Source organism: Pinus tabuliformis, chromosome 6 (assembly GCF_031772625.1).
Source record: "Pinus tabuliformis cultivar Carrire ecotype Pingquan chromosome 6, CPIR1, whole genome shotgun sequence".
NCBI classification, from domain to species: Eukaryota; Viridiplantae; Streptophyta; class Pinopsida; order Pinales; family Pinaceae; genus Pinus; species Pinus tabuliformis.
Window position 1 is genome coordinate 969,083 of NC_142292.1, and position 20,913 is coordinate 989,995.

Consider the following 20,913-nt stretch of genomic DNA (forward strand, 5'->3'; position numbering starts at 1 on the left):
TTGCTGACTAGGGTGAGACTCAACCCCACCAAAGCTAGTTTGAAGGATCTCGTCTGAAATCCTTCCTTCTTGAAAACTCACCTGAGCTTCTTGAATACAAATGAAGAAGATCCAAATTCAATGCCTTCCTTTCTCCTTTATTTCTTTATAGCTTCCCAATGGGAATTTTTCCCAAGTTTCTGGAATTTACCGTCAAATGCCACATCTTGATTGTTTACAAAAATTCCCTAGTTTACCCCCCTTTTATTATAATACAGGCCTCTTCTTCCAAAATTCTCCTTATTGCTAGCCTAAGGGAACATGAGACTAGCAAAGGTGTTATCTTCTAGCAACCAGTTGGTCGGGGATATTACACTCTGGTGCAAATGCTACTTTTATTTTTCTTTGGGTTTATTTAAATGTTAGCAATTTTCTAGCACCCATTTTTTTTCAAATCACATTGGGAAAACTTCTCATAACTCAATTGTCAAACCAATGGTGAGACAACTGACTCATTATTGTTATTCAAAGAAAACCATGTTGTACAAGCCCAAATAAATTCCACAATAAAAAAACATAATGAAAGAGTACAAGGAAAGAGCATCATATTAATGATAAAATTACTTATTTATACATGTGCAATCTCAGTACGAGACAATTGTGTCTCGGTAACTTATTAACTGTAAAAACGGAATGTAAAACTAATTACATATTATTCAATATACAATAACAATCCTGAAGGATTAGTTAACATTCCCCCCTTAATCCGAAGGGACATCTGACATGCCGAGTAACATTCTGAACTTTTCAAACTTTTCATGTCCCAATGGCTTTGTAAATATGTCTGCGATCTGATCTGAAGTAGGACAATGTGTCAGATGAATAACTTTGGCCTTTAAATAATGTCGAATCAAGTGATATTTGGTGTTAATATCATTGCTTCAATAATGAAACTTGGGATTCTTGGCCAACTAAATTGTAGAAGAGTTGTCGACGAGCAATGGAGTTGAAGCCTTTTTTTTCTCCTACAAGTCTTCAAGTATTTTGTGAAGCCAAATGATTTCTTTTGTAACTTGAGATGTTGCAACATATTCGGCTTTAGTGGTAGAATTAACAGGAATGGATTGTTGGTGCGATCTCCAATTGATGGCTGCTAATCCAAGACTCATCAAATAACTAGAAGTAGAGACTCCATTCTACTTGTCTCCATCAAAATCAGAATTTGAATAGCTGGTGAGATGGAAATCTGCAACTTTGGAATATTTGATGCCATATGTTCGAGTGCCTTTCAAATACTTGAGCACTCGCTTCACTACATTCCAATGACCTTCACATGGATTATGCATGAACCTGGAAAGTATCCCTACAACAAAAGCTATGTCAGGTCAAGTAGTAGTTAGAAAATTTAAACTTCCAACAAGTTTTTTGTACTTTGTTGGATCTTCAAACATACTTCCTTTAGTGGAAGTAAGCTTCAAATTCTGCTCCATAGGAGTAGTGATAGGATTACAATCCTGCATCCCAAATCTGCCAAATAGCTATCCAATATACTTTTTCTGAGAAATGAAAATATATTTGGGTTTTTGATCAACTTCAATCCCTAAATAATAATGTAATAAACCCAAATATGTCATGTCAAAAACTTTCAATAATTCTCTTTTAACAGATACTATATAGTCATCATTGTTTCTAGTGATCATCAAATCATCTACATACACAACCAAATATACAACTGACTTTCCAATTTTCTTAAAAAAAAAAGTTGCATCATCCAGATCAAATAACTTATAATTCAAATTGAGAAGGTGTTCAGTTAACTTTTCATACCATGCACAAGATGCTTGTTTTAGTCCATACAAAGCCTTAACCAATTTGCATACATTTTTCTCTTTTCCTTTAACAACAAAACCTTCAGGCTGAAACATATAAACATCCTCCTTCAAATCGCCATTCAAAAAAGTTGTTTTAACATCCATATGGTGTATCTTCCAACTATTTTGAGCTGCAAGAGAAAACAAATTTCTAATTGTGCCCCATTTTGTTGTAGGATAAAATGTCTCTGTGTAGTCAACGCCTTCCTTCTGAATGTAGCTTTTGCTAGTATTTACTTCTATTTATCAAGTGAACCATCTGCTTTGTATTTTATCTTATAGACCCATTTGCAACCAATGGGTTTGCCACTTGTAGGAGGATCCACTAACCTCTAAGTTCCATTCTTTTTTTTTTGCTAAAGCAAGAGTCGTACCTTCGTTATCATTATATCAGAAAAATATTTACATAGAATATAAACATCCACAAGGATCCATGGACCAAGCCAAAACTACTTTCTAAAAACCAAGGGTCTCGAGTTAAGTGTGAAAACTCCGAACCCTACCCAACCCTCAAAAGTAAACAGTACCAAGGCCATAAAATCTGCCCACCAAATCCAGATGTGGGACTGACACTCATGCTAATGAAGTACCTCACCTCCTCGAAGCGGACATCGGCTCTGAAGCCTTTAATATCTGCCTTCAGAACTCCTTGCCCGATCCACCAGCAGTGGAGGACATCACTGTGCCAAGACTCCTGCCAATTAACAATTTGGACCTACCAACAAGCATGCAGGTTCCTGACCGTAGATCCTACCAACTTGATCCAACGGTTGCGGAAAATATCGCAATACTTAAAAGTCTGCCTTTTAACCTTATGGACCCACTGACAAGCACGATGGAACTTAGTCGTTGATCTGCCATGCTTGATCTGACGGCTAAGGATCATATCGCACGGGTCAAAAGCACCGTTGGTTAATGTGCGATAAGGGCGGTAAACTAACCCACTCCTCGGCCACGTGTAGCGCGATGAGTGGGATTGCTCCCAAATCTTAAAAACCACTACCAGCTCAAGAGGCCCCCGATACACCGAAAACCACTCTGCGGGCGGATTTATGTCCCTGTGTAGAGAATCAGGAATATTCCAGCCACCATGAGAGCCCGGATTCCGGCCACTCACGCCTTCTTCTTTGAATCCATTTGTGAACTCATGGGAAGTAAAACCCCCTCCCTCCAGCCAACCACTCAGGCAGCAGAATCTACCGAGCAACCCAAGAAAGAGCAAAAAGAGGAAAAACTTGCAACTCATCACAAAACCAAATTAACTGGACAGAGCCTCCATGGCTTTGTTGCGAAACACCTTCATATCTTCGTCTGCTTGGCAGTCGCACTATTCCTTAAGACCATTCTGAGGCAACCCTTGCCAACCCATCGCAACCCTGTTAATGGTACACTTACTGTGCGTAGGCCTCTGAGGTGGAGCTGAATTCTTTGAAAGACTTGGATCAACCTCCAATGTTTTGAAACCTTCTCCGGCTCCGTGCCCCAACTAATTCTTTTGACTGTGTTGATTATTAACTTAGAGTCAGCTTCAATGGTCACATTTTGCCAATTATCCTGCACCAGGAGTTCTAAGCATTGCTCCATAGCCATAGATTCAGCCATGTTATTAGTGGCTCTGCCCAAATGGCTGTGGAAGATGGAAAGGATATTTTTGTTTTCATCACCTTAACACCCCTCCAAAGACAGCAGTGCCCGGGTTGCCTTTTGAGGCCCCATCAATGTTAATATTTCAGAAAGCCCATAGGGGGAGGATTCCAGAAGCCCTGCTCAGTATCCATAACCTTAACCTTTTTGTGCAGGCCTTGCAAAATAAGCCCTGCATGCCCAACTGTCTAAGAATCCTCATCTCAGCTCCTGAAGGTGGATTCTTAGGGGGATTACGCACACTGGTACCAGTCGTCTCGTTAAGTTGTGTCAAGGTCTACTCAAAAAGACATTGGAAGGGTCTTTTTTCATTTTTGAAAATTCTCTTGTTCCTTTCTTTCCAAACATTCCAAATAATGAAGCTGGGCGTAAGAGCCCAAGCTGAGCCAAGAATTTCATAATCTAAAAAATTTTGCCTCCAATTGGTTAGGGTGTTGATGATACTCCCTCTATCCCTGTCAGTCTTTTGGAAGATGTTAGCAAAAGAATCCCACAATCTAGAGGTGAAGATACAATTGTTGAGGAGGTGTTCCATAGTTTCCTCTTGGGCCTCACAGAGCTGGCATCTGGAAGGCCCCAGAACACCCCTTTTTCGTATGTTATCCCAAGTCAAAATTTTCTTATGATAAACTAGCCACATGAAGAGTTTAATCTTCATCTAGCCTTAATGCCTCCATAGATTCTGCCAAATTCTATCCAGAGCAAGAGAATCCATCTCAAGGAGTATGCATTTTGCCTCCTTAAGGTTAAAGGATCCCTCATTATTGTTGCCCCACCTTAACTGGTCATGCCCCCTGTCACAAGAATCTTCCTTTGATCCAACATCTGCATAAGAGCCTCTACTTTGGCTTTCAAGGGGTTATCTTCCCTGTAAACAATGTTCCTCCATTTTCTCCATTTGCCTGCATTATTGGTTTGATCCCAGAAATATTTGACCTTTGATAACCCTATGATTTCTGTCTCTCTCTTGAGATCCACAAATTCCTATTTTAGCAGAGTTGGTTCTTGTTGCCATTTGTCTTCCCAAAATAGTGCCAGATCTCCCTCTCTGATTTCCCAGAAGCTATTCTTTTGTACTAGGCCTCTATTCTCCCAGGCCTTATTCCAGATGTGTGAGCCCTTTATATTTCCAGACATCCTTATATGATCGTTACTTTGCCAAGTGCTCGCATATTTTTCTTTCCAGATGCTAGCCCACTGAGCCTTTGGTTCTTTAACCCATCTCCACCATAATTTAGCCCCTAAAGCCCTGCTTAGAACCTGTGGATCGTCCAAACCTAGACCTCCATGATTTTTGGGTTTGAAAATTTTTTCCCATGCTACCAAGGCCCATTTCCTTTTTTTCTCCCTCTTTCCCCAGAGGAAGTCTCTTTGAATGGTTCTGACTTGTTGTAAGACTCCTTTTGGTGCTAGGAGTGCTAATAGCATGAAAACTGGGATAGATTGGAGAACAACGTTTGTAAGCACCAACCCGCCAACCAAGTTTAAAGATCTGATGGTCCAATTCCTGATTTTATCCTGCATCTTATTAATCATCGACTCCCAAATTATTTTATGTAGAGGTTTAGCAGTTAGAGGGACTCCCAAATATTTTGAAGGTAGAGAATCCCTTTGAAATCCTAGAATTTTGGAGATATTCCTTTGAATAGAAATATCGGTATGAAAGAAAAAGATCTTAGATTTGGAAAGATTAACCTCCATACCTGTGGCCATGGCAAAGTCACTTAGAATTTGCTTGTATGCAAAAGCTTCTTTGACTGTAGGGACTCCCTGCAGCATGGTATCATCCACAAATTGTTGATGAGTCAAGGTCTGTCCATTCTCAGAAAGTTGGAGACCCTTGATCTTGCCTTCTTCTTTTGCCTACTTAATCGATCTACCAAGTCCTTCCATCATGAGTATAAAGAGAAAGGGAGAGAGTGGATCTCCCTGCCTAAGGCCTCTTGAGGGAATAAAAATCTCGGAGGGAGAACCATTTACCAAAATTGAAAAGCTGGAAGAAGTTACCAGAGCCATGACCCATCTAACCCAATTATGATCAAACCCAAAAGCAATAAGAACCCTCCTTATATAGGTCCAGTTCAACTTATCATAAGCTTTGGCTAGGTCCAACTGCATGATCATTTCAGCCTTCCTGTTGCTAGTCAGTGAGTGCACCACCTCCTGTGCTTGAATGATGTTGTTGAGAATTTTTTTGCCTTCCACATAACCAAATTGTTCCCCAGACACAAGAGTGGGGAGAAGAGGTTTGAGTCTATTGGCCACAACCTTGGAAATAATCTTGTAAACCACATTGCATAATGCTATGGGTCTAAACTTATCTAGAGTTAGGGAATTGTCCTGTTTAGGGATCAGAGAGATGAAGGAGGTGTTGAGTGCCTTCAGAATAGTTCTATTCCTCATGGAATCTTCTACTACATTTAGAATATCCTATTTAACAATATTCCAGCAGGCTTTAAAGAAATCCACATTAAAACCATCAGGGCCTGGTGCTTTACCATTTTACATTTCCTTGAGGACTTCACTAATTTCCTCTTCAGTTACTGGCCTATTGAGGTTGAAATTATCCTCTCTGGACACTAGTCTTGGTATATGTCTTGTTAGATCCTTGATGTAAGGCTCTCTGTTTGAAATGGTTTCCTTTACAATCCCCCGAAAGTGCTGAACTAACATAGCTTCTATATCCTCGTGGGTACTAAGCAGTTGCCCTCCCTCATCCTTGATCGAAGAGATTCTATTATGAGCTCTGTTTGCCAAGGTAGATCTATGGAAAAATCTGGTGTTTCATTCTCCTTCTTTTAGCCATTGCACTCTAGATTTTTGTCTCCAAAAGATTTCTTCTTGTTTACTTAGGTTCTCCCAATCTTGCTGGAGTTTGGTGGCTGTATCATTGCTAACTTTATCAAAGTCATCCCTGATAAGGGAATGGTTGAGTATCTGCAATTGGTTTTCAACAGCTTTTTTTCCTTCAAAAATATTGCCAAATTCATTCCTGTTCCAATCTTTTAGCCTGAGCTTGATATGTTTTAGTCTTTTATGAAGAAGAAACATATTTGTACCCTGAATATGTAAATCTTCAGACCACCAACTTGAAATGTTGCTGGTGAAATCTAGATGGGTGAGCCAGATATTCTCAAATGTAAAAGGTCTATTCCTGGGAGAACCAATGCCCCTGATCTCCAGTTGAACTGGCCAGTGATTGGAACCTCCAAAGGGGAGAATCCTTGCTTCCATTCCTTAATTATTGAGTATAAGGTTCTCTGAGATGATAAATCTGTCTAACTTTGAGGCAACAAGAGACTCTCCTCCTCTTATATTGTTCCAAGTAAAGAGATCATTACTTGAATCAATGTCAACCAGCTTCATAGTATCCATAAAGGATTGAAAAGCTAAGGAATATTTATTAAGAGTTCTGATGCCCCCTTTTTTCTCTGATAGTGATTTGATCATGTTGAAGTCCCCACCCATAATCCAAGGTGTCTCTACATATCTCTTTCTGAGATCCATAAGAGAATCTAGAAACCTGAGTTTGTCATCCATTATTTGAGGGCCATAAACATTCGTGACCAGATAGGTTTCCCTATCCCCCACAGGTTGAATAATCACTGATAAATAATTTCTAGAAGCCTCAGCATCTATTATACCAATCTTTAGGGGGTTCCAAAGAGTAAGAATGCCACCTGTTGTATTATCTGCCTTGACTTCTAGAAACTCAAATCTATTGAGACATTTGCTGTAAAGTTCTTTTATTTTTTGAATGGAACATTTAGTTTCCCAGATAAAAATCATATCCGAAGCTTCTTATTTCATTATGTTACTAAGTAATCTTTGCTTCCTTTTACTACCTAGACCCCTAATGTTCCAAGAAGTAAACTTCATCATTAAAGATTTGTGAAAGAGTAACTGGTTAGATCTTTCATCTTACCTGAATCTATCATTAGCTTTCCACATTCCATCAACAACTCATTCTGTTTTTTTCTGCCTCTTTTCTTTCCTGGGCATCTAGGTGCTAATCCTGGTGTGTTTTTTATAGATTTCACACCTTCATTACCCTGTTTTTCCATGTTACCTTGCCTGCCCGTCCCTTTAGCCTAGGTTTTCCATAAGTACAACTATTGTACTCTAGAGAAATATTCTTAAGGTAGCGAGTCTAACCCTCCCATGGTTTCCTGTTTCAAGAACCCTTCCAAATCTAGGTGTTGTCTGTCTAGAATCTCTTGGAGTTCATGGTCCTCCATTTCCATCTCTCTCTGGGTCATTTCTTGGTCCATATCTAGTTCTACATCACTCATCATAGCCTCTTTCTGTTTGTTATTGTTCTCTGTTTGGTCTTTGTCTTCCTGTTTCTCCTTCTCCTCTGGACTTCCCTCCATTTCCTGATCTACTTTTGTCATCTCTTCTTCTTCCTCGAGAACTTGGAACCTGTTCGGATTAACCCGAGGCCCTTCCGCTTGATGTTGCTTAAGTCCCCTTTTGCCCCCTTTTCCTCTATGGCTAACTTTTTGAAAGCTTTCTGTATCTTTCATTATGGAAGCTTTGCTCTTGTCCTCTATTTTACTGAGAGGGCAATCCCTGAAAAGGTGTCCATGTTCATGGCATCTGTGACATCTAAAGGGAATATGTTCATAATCTACTGTTTGCACCCATTCTTCATCAAAAACTTCCAAGATCACCTCATCCGGTAGAGCTCCAGAGAGATCCATTTCCACACAAATTCATGCAAAGGAAATATATTTTCCTCTTCTAGTGGCTTCAGAAGCTTTGACAAAACATCCTAGTTTATTTCCTATGGCTGTTAATGATTATGTTTTCCAGTAATCAAGAGGAAGGGAATAGAGTCTTACCCAGACCGGAACTGGCGCGAAAGTCTCCCGCTCCAGGATAAAGTTCATCATCCACAGCCTCATATAGAGGCCAACAGCTATGTAGAAGTAGGGCCCTCCTTCAAACACTCTGTCTTTATCCTCAATATTTGTGAAGACCACAGTAAAGAATCCTTTTGACCCCAGATGTAGGTCAATGCTCCCTTTTGGTTTCCAATGGTATTTAATCCATGTCTGTAAAGCTTTTTTAGTTGGCCATACTGCCATGAACTTAAAAATGATAGCATAATTCCACATGTGGTCCCGATGTGCCTGCAAAGCAGGATCATTCAGAACAACTCTGGGAGTAACCTCAGTTTTGGGTTTACAAGGTCCTTTCTGTGCCTTGTTTTTTGCTCCCTTTTCCTTGTCGTCTTCCCCATTTTCTTTTGTGCTTTTATCACCCCGAGCTTTGACTCCCTCTTACTCTTCTTCCCTACTCTCTTTCCCTTCTTCAGCAAGACCTCTGACCTCTTCTATTGGCTTCTTATCTCGGCTGGCAACAACCTGCTTGTAGGAGGGAGTGGAGCTCCCTCCTCCACGCCCTTCCATGGAGTTCAACACCTGCTACAGACTGTAAACCCTAGCTGTTTGTTGCGCTCTCGTCCCTGCTCGTTCATCCTCTAAGTTCCATTCTTAATAAGTGCATCACATTCCTTTTGCATTGCATCCTTCCACTCATCACAATTAGCAGCTTCTTCAAAACAATTAGGTTCGCTAATTTTACAATGATTGAATTCATGATCATGAGAAACATTACCTGAATCAACTTTAGAAGACATTCCTGTTTCAAAATCGTCATACTTGCTTGGAACTTTTCGATCACATGTAGATCTTCGTAAAGGTTGCTGAAGTAGTTGTGATCATTACTCATCTTGAAAAATAGGCTCAAGAACAGGCTCTTCAAGAGCAATTTCTGGTCCTATAGAAACATTACGATTATCCAAATTTTCTTCAGCAATAGCATTCTCATGAGTCAAACATGGAAGAACCATAGACTGATCCAGAATGAGAATCCCCCCTTCAGTATGTGGAACAACATTATCAAATTCAAAATAGAACTTCTTAGATGCAAATTTCTAAAAATGAGCCAGTTTCTTATCAATAGTAACATTACTTTTATCTGATTCAAGGAAAATAACATCTTTGGAAAGAATGAACTTCTTGTTCTCCTCATCATACAATCTATAAGCTTTGGAAGTAATAAAATATCTCAAGAAAATACATTTGTGACTCCCAGGACCCAACTTGTTGCGCTGATGTTTAGGAATTAATGCATAGCATAGAGAACCAAAGACTCTAAAATGTTGAACAACAGGAAGATGATTATACCACATTTCATAAGGAGATTTATTATTGATGACAGAAGAAGGACAATGATTGTGAATATAAGCTGCACAAAGCATTGCTTCTCCCCAAAACATCAACTTAACATTCTTAAAGAACATCATAGATCTAACCATATTAAGCAAAGTTCTATTCATATGTTCTGCGACGCCATTCTGTTGTGGATTATAAGGTATGGTAGTCTGATGTTTGATTCCATTGTCCTTCAAGTATTGTTCAAAAGCATGAGAAGTGTACTCGCCACCATTATCAGTTCTGAGAATGCCTATATTCTGTTGAGTTTCATTTTTAATCATCAAATGAAAATTTTTAAAAACATCAAACACTTGTGACTTATTCTTCAACAAATACACCCAACACATTCTCGAGTAATCATTAGTAAATTTCAGCGCATATTTATTTCCATTTACAGTTGCAACAGGCATAGGTCCACATAAATCTGAATATATGAGACCTAATTTTCGTGAAGATCTGAAAGAATAACTATGAAAAGGTTGTTTACAATGCTTTCCTATAATACAAGCATCACAAGGTATACTACTTGGAATTGTCGGAAGACCTTTAATACCTTGTTTTTTCATAATTTTGATGCTGCCATAATTGATGTGACCAAATCGAGCATGCCACAACAAGCTGGGAAACAGGATATCACTTTGTTGTGCCAAAAGAACAGAACTTTCACGAGAATTAGTAGATGAAGTACCATTTAATTTTAAAATCGTACCTTTTTCCACATCGGTCATAACAACTGCATGATCAGATGCTCTTCTTATCTCGATGATGCCATCAAATATATGAATAGAATTCCCCTGCTGTCGAATATGGATAAGAGACATCAAATTTCGTTGAAACTATCAAATATAAAGTACATCCTGTAGAACATAATCTACAAAATTCTGTATCTTCAAATGAATAGATCCAATTCCAGATGGTTTAATTTGAGACTTGTCAGCAAAGTAAATAACACCATCAATATCGTCACTGAAAGTTTCAAAAAAATCTTGCCTAAATGTCATGTGACAAGTGGCTCCTGAATCCAAAATCCAAGTATCTCGCTATGAAGAAAATGTAGCATTGAAAACATCATTCATATTAAAATTACAGTGAGCAACAATGTAATGTGCAGACTCTGATGATTTTCCCTTGTTTGGTGGTGGTTGATCTTTCTTTTCATTTAATTATTCTCTCATTTCACTGACTTTCTCCCAAGGGATTTTACATTAGTAGAAGTATGACCATTTTTACCACACCTAAAACATTTGATAGCTGGTCTATCATTAAAATTCCTTTGTTTCCTATCATTTTGTTTTTTGTCTCCCTGATTATTTTTGTTTTCTGTCTCATTGATTATTTTTGCCCCCCTGCCTCTATAATTTCTCCTACCACGACCTCTACTACTTTTATCACCTCCAGAAGTTTCAACATGAGACTTCCAATCATTTTGTGCAATGCACAAAGTTTCTACATTAGAGTTAGGTGGAGTCTCTTTCTTCCCAAAGGCTTTTTCTCTCTCAGTTATTTTGCTTACTAGTTTATCAAATGTAATGTCTTTTAGTTGCCCACTAGCTTGGAGAGATTCCAAATAATTTGAATGGACAGGGTGAAGGACTTATATAAAAGTTGTAAGTTGTAAATCTAGTTTAATTCCAGTGGTTTCTATATCATGAAAAATGGCTTTTATTTTAGAGGCACTCTTCAAAGGATCATTATCTTTCATCTCCAAATTAAACAACTTTAACAATAACTAAATAATTTCGAGTTCTAAGTGTGAATCATACAATTCTTTCAACTTCTTTAGTGCTTCGAATGCAGTACCATAAGAAATGATATATATGCTTACCTCTTCTGTCACTAATGCAGTTATTAATGCATATGCCTTGTTGTCTTTTGTCTCCCAAATTGCATGTTGCTTTTCATTATCAGTGGGCTTTGGTGCAATTTTCTTTTCCATCACTATCATTCTTGCCTTGATAAATTTCCCACAAATCGTTAAAAACAAGGGCACTTTTAAGCTTTCTAAACCACTCTTGATAATTTTCCTTTCCATTAAGAACAACTCCAACTATGGAAACTATTGAAGTCATAATTGTTATATAGCCAAATATTCTTCAAATCCTTTCAAATTCAAAATATATACAATACTTATGAAAACATATAAATTCATTTCTCCTCTTATTTTAACAAAGTTGGCTTTATGGTTTAGTGGTAAGTTTCAAAAATAGCCTAGCAAAGAGCTAGGTTCAATTCTTATTAGCCTTCAAAAATAAATTTTATTTTACCAATGACCTCTTAAAAAAATATGTATTTCAAATCACCAGAAAATTGACCACTCTTTAATTAAAAATTTAATTCAAACCACCAAAAATATACATCCTTTCCAGAAAAATAACCACTCTTCAATTAAAATTTCATCCACCAATTCAATTAAAAGTTTTATTCTACCCACCAATAAAATTTCATCCACCAATTCAATTAAAAGTTTTATTCTACCCACCAAAATATATATACATCATTTTAAGTATCCTTCACAGCTACTTCACCCTTCAATTAAAATTGCAGCCACCAATTCAATTAAAAGTTTTATTCAACCCACCAAAATATATATACTTCATTTTAAGTATCCTTCACAGAAAATTGACCACTCTTCAATTAAAATTTCATCCACCAATTCAATTAAAAGTTTTATTCTACCCACCAAAATATATATACTTCATTTTAAGTATCCTTCACAAATACTTCACCCTTCAATTAAAAGTTTTATTCAACCCACCAAAATATATATACTTCATTTTAAGTATCCTTCACAAATACTTCCCTTGCCAGAAAATTGACCACTCTTCAATTAAAATTTCAGCCACCAATTCAATTAAAAGTTTTATTCAACCCACCAAAATATATATACTTCACTTTAAGTACTCTTCACAAATACTTCAGTAAAAACTTTCATTAAAATTTTTTGTATACGTAAAAAACTTGTATCATTCAAACTTTGTATCCTTCCGAGTAAAAAATTTTGTCTTCTTCACAAAAAAAATTGTATTCTTCAGAAATCTTTTTGTAAAAAACTTGTATCATTTACACTTTGTATCCTTTACACATCTCCCGTTTGCAGTAAATGTATCTTGTTATCCTTCATAAATTTTATTGTCATTAAACTCATGTTTATTGTGGTAAATGCAAATACTGTGATTAAACTCTTGTTTAATGCGATAAATGTAATTACTAAAAAAATCTATGCCACTCAATTTCTCCAATCGTTCTTTCATTATCACTAAAAGATATGAAACTTACAGAGATTCAATAGTTTGGGCATCCCATTGCATTGCTCCACTGGATTAACCTTCTGCTGCACTCTATATTCACAATCAATAGTTTGATATGAAACTTGCAGAGATTCAATAGTTTGGGCATCCCATTGCATTGCTCCACTGGATTAACCTTCTGCCGCACTCTATATTCACAATCAATAGTTTGGTCATCCCACTGCATTGCTCCACTGGATTAACCTTCTGGTGCACTCTGGATTAACCTTCTGCGGCACTGTATTGTCACAGTGAATAGTTTGGGCATCCCACTGCATTGCTCTACTGGATTAACCTTCTGGTACACTCTATATTCATAGTTGGATTAACCTTCTGTTGCACTCTATATTCATAGTCTTCACGCTCTTCACAGTGCCCGTCTCCTTTATCATAGACTTCAAATACATGGAGTTTATGAACAACGCAACCGGGGCCCAAATAAACTCCACAATGAAAGAGTGCAAAGAAAAAGCATCATATTAACCATAAACTTACTTATTTATACATGTGCAATCTAAGTAGGAGACAATTGTATAAGTTATTAACTATAACAGAATGTAAAACTAATTACATATTATACAATAACAATCTGGAAGGATTAGTTAACACATGCCACTTAGAATTACCCCTTGGTTGTTTGTAAGAGGGCATATGGTCGTATCTTCATTCAAAAGAAGTGGAACTCTTAAAAATTATCGAAAACTAGAAATTTTTAAACCCATTATAATACTCAATTATCAAAAATTAGAATCTTTTATTTTATTTTTAGTTTTTTATTGCTAAATTAAAATTAAAATTAAAATTAGAAATTTTTAATTTTGACAAAAATTTTAATTTTGTTTATAGTTTTTTTAATTGCTAAATTTTTCCCGTACTGTTAGGAACTTCTACCATTTACTATATTTTATTTTAAATTTTGTCTTTTAATATTATTATATTAACACAAATAATATTAAAAAATAATTCAAAATTTTAGTGAAATTGTGACGCCAACAACTAACCTTTAAAATAATGAAATAAAATGGATTAAAGAAAACAAAAAAACTAATCATTTTATATACTTAAAAAAATTTAACACCTTAAAAGTTAAAGGGATTTTTGTGAACGTTATTTGTCTTTATTCATTTGAATGCTGGTGATGTTCTGATATGCACTGATCAAGAGTCAGAAGCCATCACTATTTCTTAGATAATTTTGTTATGTGTGCAGAGGACCTATCGAGAGCGAGATACCAATTCTATTTAGTGGATAATTTTGCAACGTGTACAGAGGTCCTATTAATAGTCAAAAGCCATATCTATTCTTGGATTATTTTTGTTACGTAAGTAAAGCCTGTTTTCTTAGATCAATTTTGTTATTACCATATGTAAGTATAAAGCTTATTTCTTAGATCAATTTTTTTATTACCATATGTAGTCAACGACGTTCTTACAGTGAGCTATTAAGCTTTTTAACTAAGGTGTCCAGAGCGAAGTAACTACTACACTTGAAAAAAAACAATGTTTTCAACATTCGTTGAAAATTAAAGGGATTCATGTGAACAACTATAGCATGATTAAAAGTCGTGAATTCATTTTTGTTTTTGGGTTCCTTTAAATTAATAGTCCTGGTTTTATTTGTCTCTGGTTTCATTTGAATATTATCAATGTTCTGACACCCCCACTTATCAAGTGTCAGAAGCCATTTATATAATCCTTTCATAATTTTGTTGTGTGTACAGAGTATTGAGAGCCAGCTGCCATTTCTATTTACTAAGAGTAAAAAGCCATCTCTATTTCTTGGATTAGCTTTGTCAATTTTGTTATTAACATATGTAGTCAACCACGTTCTATTTCTTGGATTAGTTTTGTCAGTTTTGTTATTAACATATGTAGTAAACCACGTTCCGGTAGAGGCGTCCATAACGAAGTAACTTGCTACACACTCGGAAAAAAACTATTTTTTAAACTTGCGTTTAAAATTTAAAGGAATTAATAGTGTGAACTATAGTATATTTAATAGTCCAGATTTCAATTTTGTTTTTGAGTTCATTTGAATATTGGTCAACCAAGTTCTGTCAACAAGCTATTGAGCTTTTAAACTAGTTTAAGGGTTCCCATTTGGGTTTCAAATATAATGGAAAATGTTGTCGAGAAGTGTCTGTTGGTCAAATCTAGCTTGGCTTAAAAATGCTGAATTGTTGTTGTTAAAAACTAAATCAATTGAAAGTAAATCTCACATTTGATTCTGGCAAATTATACATTCCATGGAAAATGTTGCCAAGAGTTGATTGTCGGTTGGTCAAATCTAGCCCAGCTTAAAAATGCTGAATTGTAAAACAAGATTTGCTGTTGTTAAAAACTATTTGGATGTATCACCTGGATCTATATCAATTGAAAGTAAAACTCACATTTGATTCTGAAAAATACCTACTCATACAAATATACCTGACTACCTTTGTTTAAAGTGATGGAAAGGCTTTGCATTATAACAGAATACTCTGCCACTATTAGTCTAAGACTCAAAACTACTGAGTGCTTTATCTGCAGGGAGCCACCGGCTCCCAAATATATACAACAAGCAGGACCAGAACATAACAAGTGAAGATGTAAACAGTTTATGGCCAATAGCCCCGAGAAAAGAAGTTAGTTACCAAAATGGGTAATATATACAAGCAAACCAGAACAAAACAACCGAGGGCATAAAGAGTTTTATGCCCGGAAATGAGAAGTTAGTTGCCAAAATGGGTATGGAAAGCCTGGGATTGAATTCATCCCGTCACTCTGAATTAGATACATAAAAGTCACTAGGGCATGGAGACATAGTCTCTGCTTCTAGCATTTGAACAACTTGGTTCATTGTTGGACGTTCTTGAGGATTGGAAGCTATGCACCTCACAATGATTTGCAGAACAGCCTCCATGCTTTCTTTGCAAGTGCAATCACAACGTGTATCAACAATTTCTTCCAGCTTATTTTCCCTCAGTAGTGTGTTCACCTGCATTTGAAATAGAGATAAATATCAATGATAGTGTATTCTATTCTATTATATCAATGAAGTTGTATTCTCTCTACACTCCATTAGAAATGCAGCTGTCTAATCAAATAAATTTTCATAACTAACTATTTTAATATCAAATTATCATTATTATGATACAATGATAAATTTAAAATTAAATTATTATTACTATGGGGAAAGGAAAATATAACTTACCCATCCAACAACATTCAAACCTTTGACTACAAATGATTGGTCTGTTGGCCGTTTGCCGCTAAGCAACTCTAGCAGAACAACTCCAAAGCTGTACACATCAGATTTCTCTGTTGCTCGCCCACTTTGCAGATACTCTGTCAATTGGACCAAGATATATGACTACCTATAGTGATACAAAATCTCTAAATCCTGTGAAGGGGATAGAAGTAAAGGAAATCAGTACCTGGTGCCAAGTAGCCAAATGTGCCAGCTACAATGGTGGTCACATGTGTCTCATCGTCTTCCAAGAGTTTTGCAAGACCAAAATCTGATACATGTGACTCCAAATTGTCACCCAGCAATATATTGCTGGACTTTACATCACGATGTACAATGCGAGGATAGCAATCATGGTGCAGATAAGCCAGACCTCGAGCTGCTCCAATTGCTATTTTTAATCGAGCACTCCATTCTAGAGTTGAATCTGTTTCTCTTTGTTCTGGACAGCATTGAAAATATTGTGACAGACATTAAAATCAGAACTAGTCATCTTTAAGGATTCCATGAAAAGTAAAATTCCACAAATTAGTGTTCTCAATATACTAACCATGTAGTAACTCGTCTAAGCTTCCCAGAGGCAAGTAGTCATAGATAAGAAGTTTGGCTGATGGAGAATTGCAATAACCACGCAAATTCACAAGGTTTCTATGCTTGATGCTTCCCAAAATCTCAAGCTCTCTTTCAAACAGGCGATCTGATCTTACCCCGTTGTTCAGAATTTTCTTCAGTGCAAACGCACTATTGTCATCCATCACCAATTTGTACACGGTACCAAAGCCTCCAGACCCAATGATATCAGTATCATCAAGTGTTTCAATTCTCTTTATTATATCCTGGGATGTATACGGCAGATCTCCATGGAACATGACCAGCTTAGCATCTATGATATAGCACATTCCAGAGAACTTTTTATCAATTACACGCCTGAATAGGTTAATGCAAGTTGAAAGAGCTTGGAAAAATATACTTATTTGCATACCTGTTTCCTGCAAGAGCTGCTGCTCCATTTTTGTGTAAGGTTGCTTGACCCTGTCATTCTTGCACAAAAAACAGTACCATAAGAAGAACAGAAGCAAAACTAGAGTCACGCCCATTGTCACCATTGCTCCAATAAGGATTCCATTTGAAATTCGCCCTGATGGCTTAGTTGATGCTGATAACATCAATAGTAAGAATTCAGTAAATCAAAGTGAACATATATCAAGCTAAAGTTCCAAATTGCCCAATACAATACGCAACAACAGTAGCACAAGGGTGAAATCAAATTCAAAACACGTGGCAGGGAAAGGGCAAATGAACATATAAGAGACTAATGTGAAGCCTTGGATGTATCACCTGGATCTACATCACAATCTGAGTCTGGTATTACAGCGGGAAATCCCAATGACTTCTTGCAAAGTGTGTCCAATTGTTGACCGCATAAATCCAAGTTACCGACGAACCTAAAATTCACATCCAAGAAGTGATTCTCTTAGATTTTACAACAATAAAAATGTTTCAAAAATTCAGAGCGCAAAATACTTGAATTTAACTAAGAATACCGTTTCCCTACATGCTGATAAGTATTCAAACAGTTATCAGGATATATAAAGCAAAATAAAAGTCACTTAAAAGGGGATATCAATAGACACTTTTAGAGGAATCCAAACATAGTAGTTTCTAATCAAGGTGAAAAAAAATCTTTAACAAAATGATTTCTAATCAATTTTGAAATTAATCTAATTTAACTGTTTGCCAAAATGGCCATAACACAAAAAGGATGTCTGTTACTCACGAGTGATTCCCAAAACCTTGTAAAACTCCGATTTTGGGGATTTCCCCGGCCAGAAAATTGGTCGATAGATTCCTGGACAACAGAAGCGTCCAAAAATTAGCATCTGGATGAAGATGACATTTCATTTAAATCTCTAATTTTCCAAAATGTAAAGAAGGGGAATCGGGATGCCCTACTCACAGAAATTTCAATCTGCTCAGATGGCCAATAGAGGGAGGAATTGCACCTTTCAACGAATTGCTGGAAAGATCCCTACATATGACAGGTTGAAGCATTTCAGTGCTACTTTAGGAAAATAGTTGATTAATAACACACAAGGTTTCCTGCATTAGCTTTATGTTCCTTGATATAATCTGATGCATGTTTATTTCTCTGTGAATTAATGGTTCTGTTAGATATAATATAGAGTTAGTTTTGAGTCATATGCCTTAGAAAACAAAGTAGCAAAACACCACTCACAGTATCATAAGATTGGAGAGTTTTCCCAGGCCTGCGGGAATTTCACCCTCCAGGTAGTTGTCCCGGAGATACCTGCACAACATACATCCATACACCAACTACCATATCATAGATGAAAATGGCGGTAAGTTAACAAGTGACATTTGTGTTTCGACGAATCGAACAGGTAGGATATGTTATTTGCGGAATCGATCACTCACAATGCTCGCAATTCAGTACAGTTAGCAATTTCTGGTGGAATGAAACCGTACAAGTTGTTGTCGTGAAGAGCCCTGTTCTCCATTATAAAACCATTTTCATACATTGTCATTCACCTCCATACACATAAATCCTACACACTAATAATAGATAATTTAGGATTCTTTGGAAGGAGATTCATAGTCGTCTGTAATTAGTAAATAGAACTACGAATGGTCTTAACTCAAAGAGGGGTATGTTGAAATAAGATATACATACAGTCTCCGTAACTTTTTCAGTTCCCCAATGCTGGAGGATATCGTGCCACCAAGGTGCATATAAGGCAAATTACTGTTCACCAATATATCAAGCCCAAATCAGCAGAAAAACAAGGGGGAACATTGGCGAAGTACACTAATAATTCAGAAGAAAAGAAAGTCCGAAGTCACCAAGGTGCATACAGAGAAAATTACTGTCCACCAATATACTAAGCCCAAATCAGCATAAAAACAAAGGGAAAAATCGGCCATTTAGTGAGATGCACTAATTATTCAGAAGAAAAGGCAGTAAAAAGTTAAAGAATGAGCGAGAGGGAACATACACAGCGATAACTCGTCTGCTAACATGGTCACAAATTATTCCCGTCCACTCACATGGATTAGCATCTGATTCATTCCAGTGGCTTAAGAACTTTTTGGTGTCGTTTAAGTGTGCTTTTAACTTGAGCAATGATATCCCTGCATTGTCCCAAAATAAGGGAAAACAGCATTTGATCAAACCCCTCGTCAAGATGTTTTGTACACTTCCATTGATAATTTTGTTCTTTTATCTTAAAGGTGCTTGTAAACTTATCATAATGGTTGTCAATCACTATTGAGAATAGTTATTGTTATTGGTGAATATAGGCTGACAAGGATTATATGGCGATAAATGTCTACCATTCAGACAATATGTCCCTGTAACAGTAACACGTTAAAAAAAAAACACAACTCTTGATGTCACTAATTAAAAATAATTTTGGATCTTATTTCAAAATCAAAATAAAAAATAAATTTAGTTCTTCAAAAAAATATTTAATATGTCTTAATCTCGTACATAAATTAGAAACTATCCCTTCTACAATCAAAATAATTAAAAAATTATATAAAAAGGTATCTTTCAAATTAATTTTAAAAAGCATTGTTTTCCATTATAATAACACAAAATTTATTTTCCAGAAAAAATATTGGTAAATGTTTATACAAAAGTAAAAAGGTCACATTCCATATCACAGAATACAAATTTTCAAACAATCATCGAATCTATAATGAAAATAAGGTTCATTTATGAAAAAATCCAACCATAAATAAGAAATAAGATAGTTATTTACTCTCATCAATGTTCCTAGAGATATTAATCCAAACAGAGGATTGTCCAACCTTGAGGTTTTAATGCCTATTGGTTATACATTGATTAGAGTTGGAATGGAATGAAATGAAATGGAGCGACGACTTGTAATCTGATCGATTCTTCTGGTTGTTTATGTGTGTTTAAACATACCATCTGGCGTTAAAGCAGTCACGTGCTCGGTCCAAATAAGAAACGCTGCTGCGACCAAACAGTAGCAGTAGCAGAGGGTTCCTCGCTTGAAAACTTGGGGGAAACTTGCTCTGGTGTTTCCAGGTCTCAACCGCTGCATCATTGCATATTAAATAGGACAACAAACCTACAAATACACCAAGCAACAACACACGCAGGCATTAGAAAGCGTTGTAATGGCTCTTAACCATTCCCTTTTGAAACATAAACTATACTCACCTTTAATGGAAAAATGTGGCCGTCTATTTCAAAACAAGCATGAACAGAACAGAGCACTGTTCATTGTTGAACAGCCAAAACCTTGGGCATATGGTGGATGCAAGTCACGCCGGAAATCCAGTAAGTGTACCCAAAACTATGCAAGCGCAAGGTTGAGGAGAGAATTAATGGAGACCTTGAATGAAGTGACCAGAGTCGAGAAAGTAGCCGTTAGTACGGTAAGACCACATTGAAAATGTCGATGTCAGAAACATTCATTTTCGGAAACATCAAACACCTACTAGGCTGCCTGAGGCAGCCTAGTTAGTGTGGGTATTTATAAATTATGAAATAGGCCTGCGGGCTGGGTTTTGATTTTTTTTATTTTGAAAAGTCAAAGAACACGGAAACAGATCTTAAAGGCAAACAGATATAATAAGTGTTGGAGCAAGTCCAGAGGCCGTAAAGCCTTTCCCGATCAACGTTTTTAA

The 20,913-nt window shown here is 36.6% G+C and overlaps 1 protein-coding gene across 1 annotated transcript; it reads right to left on the bottom strand.

Moving 5' to 3' along the window:
• Positions 1–15,377: 15,377 nt before the first annotated feature.
• On the bottom strand, positions 15,378–20,701 carry LOC149256899 (LRR receptor-like serine/threonine-protein kinase FEI 1). Its single transcript, XM_089368662.1, has 14 exons — positions 20,444–20,701; positions 20,186–20,351; positions 19,248–19,383; positions 18,926–18,997; positions 18,670–18,741; positions 18,470–18,541; positions 18,191–18,262; positions 18,011–18,082; positions 17,572–17,678; positions 17,216–17,389; positions 16,784–17,116; positions 16,421–16,675; positions 16,198–16,331; positions 15,378–15,981 (listed from the first exon to the last, which is right to left on the bottom strand). The coding sequence occupies exons 2-14, from the start codon at positions 20,325–20,327 to the stop codon at positions 15,763–15,765; spliced, it is 1,860 nt and encodes a 619-aa protein (XP_089224788.1). The 5' UTR covers positions 20,328–20,351; positions 20,444–20,701; the 3' UTR covers positions 15,378–15,762.
• Between the last annotated feature and the right edge of the window lie 212 nt (positions 20,702–20,913).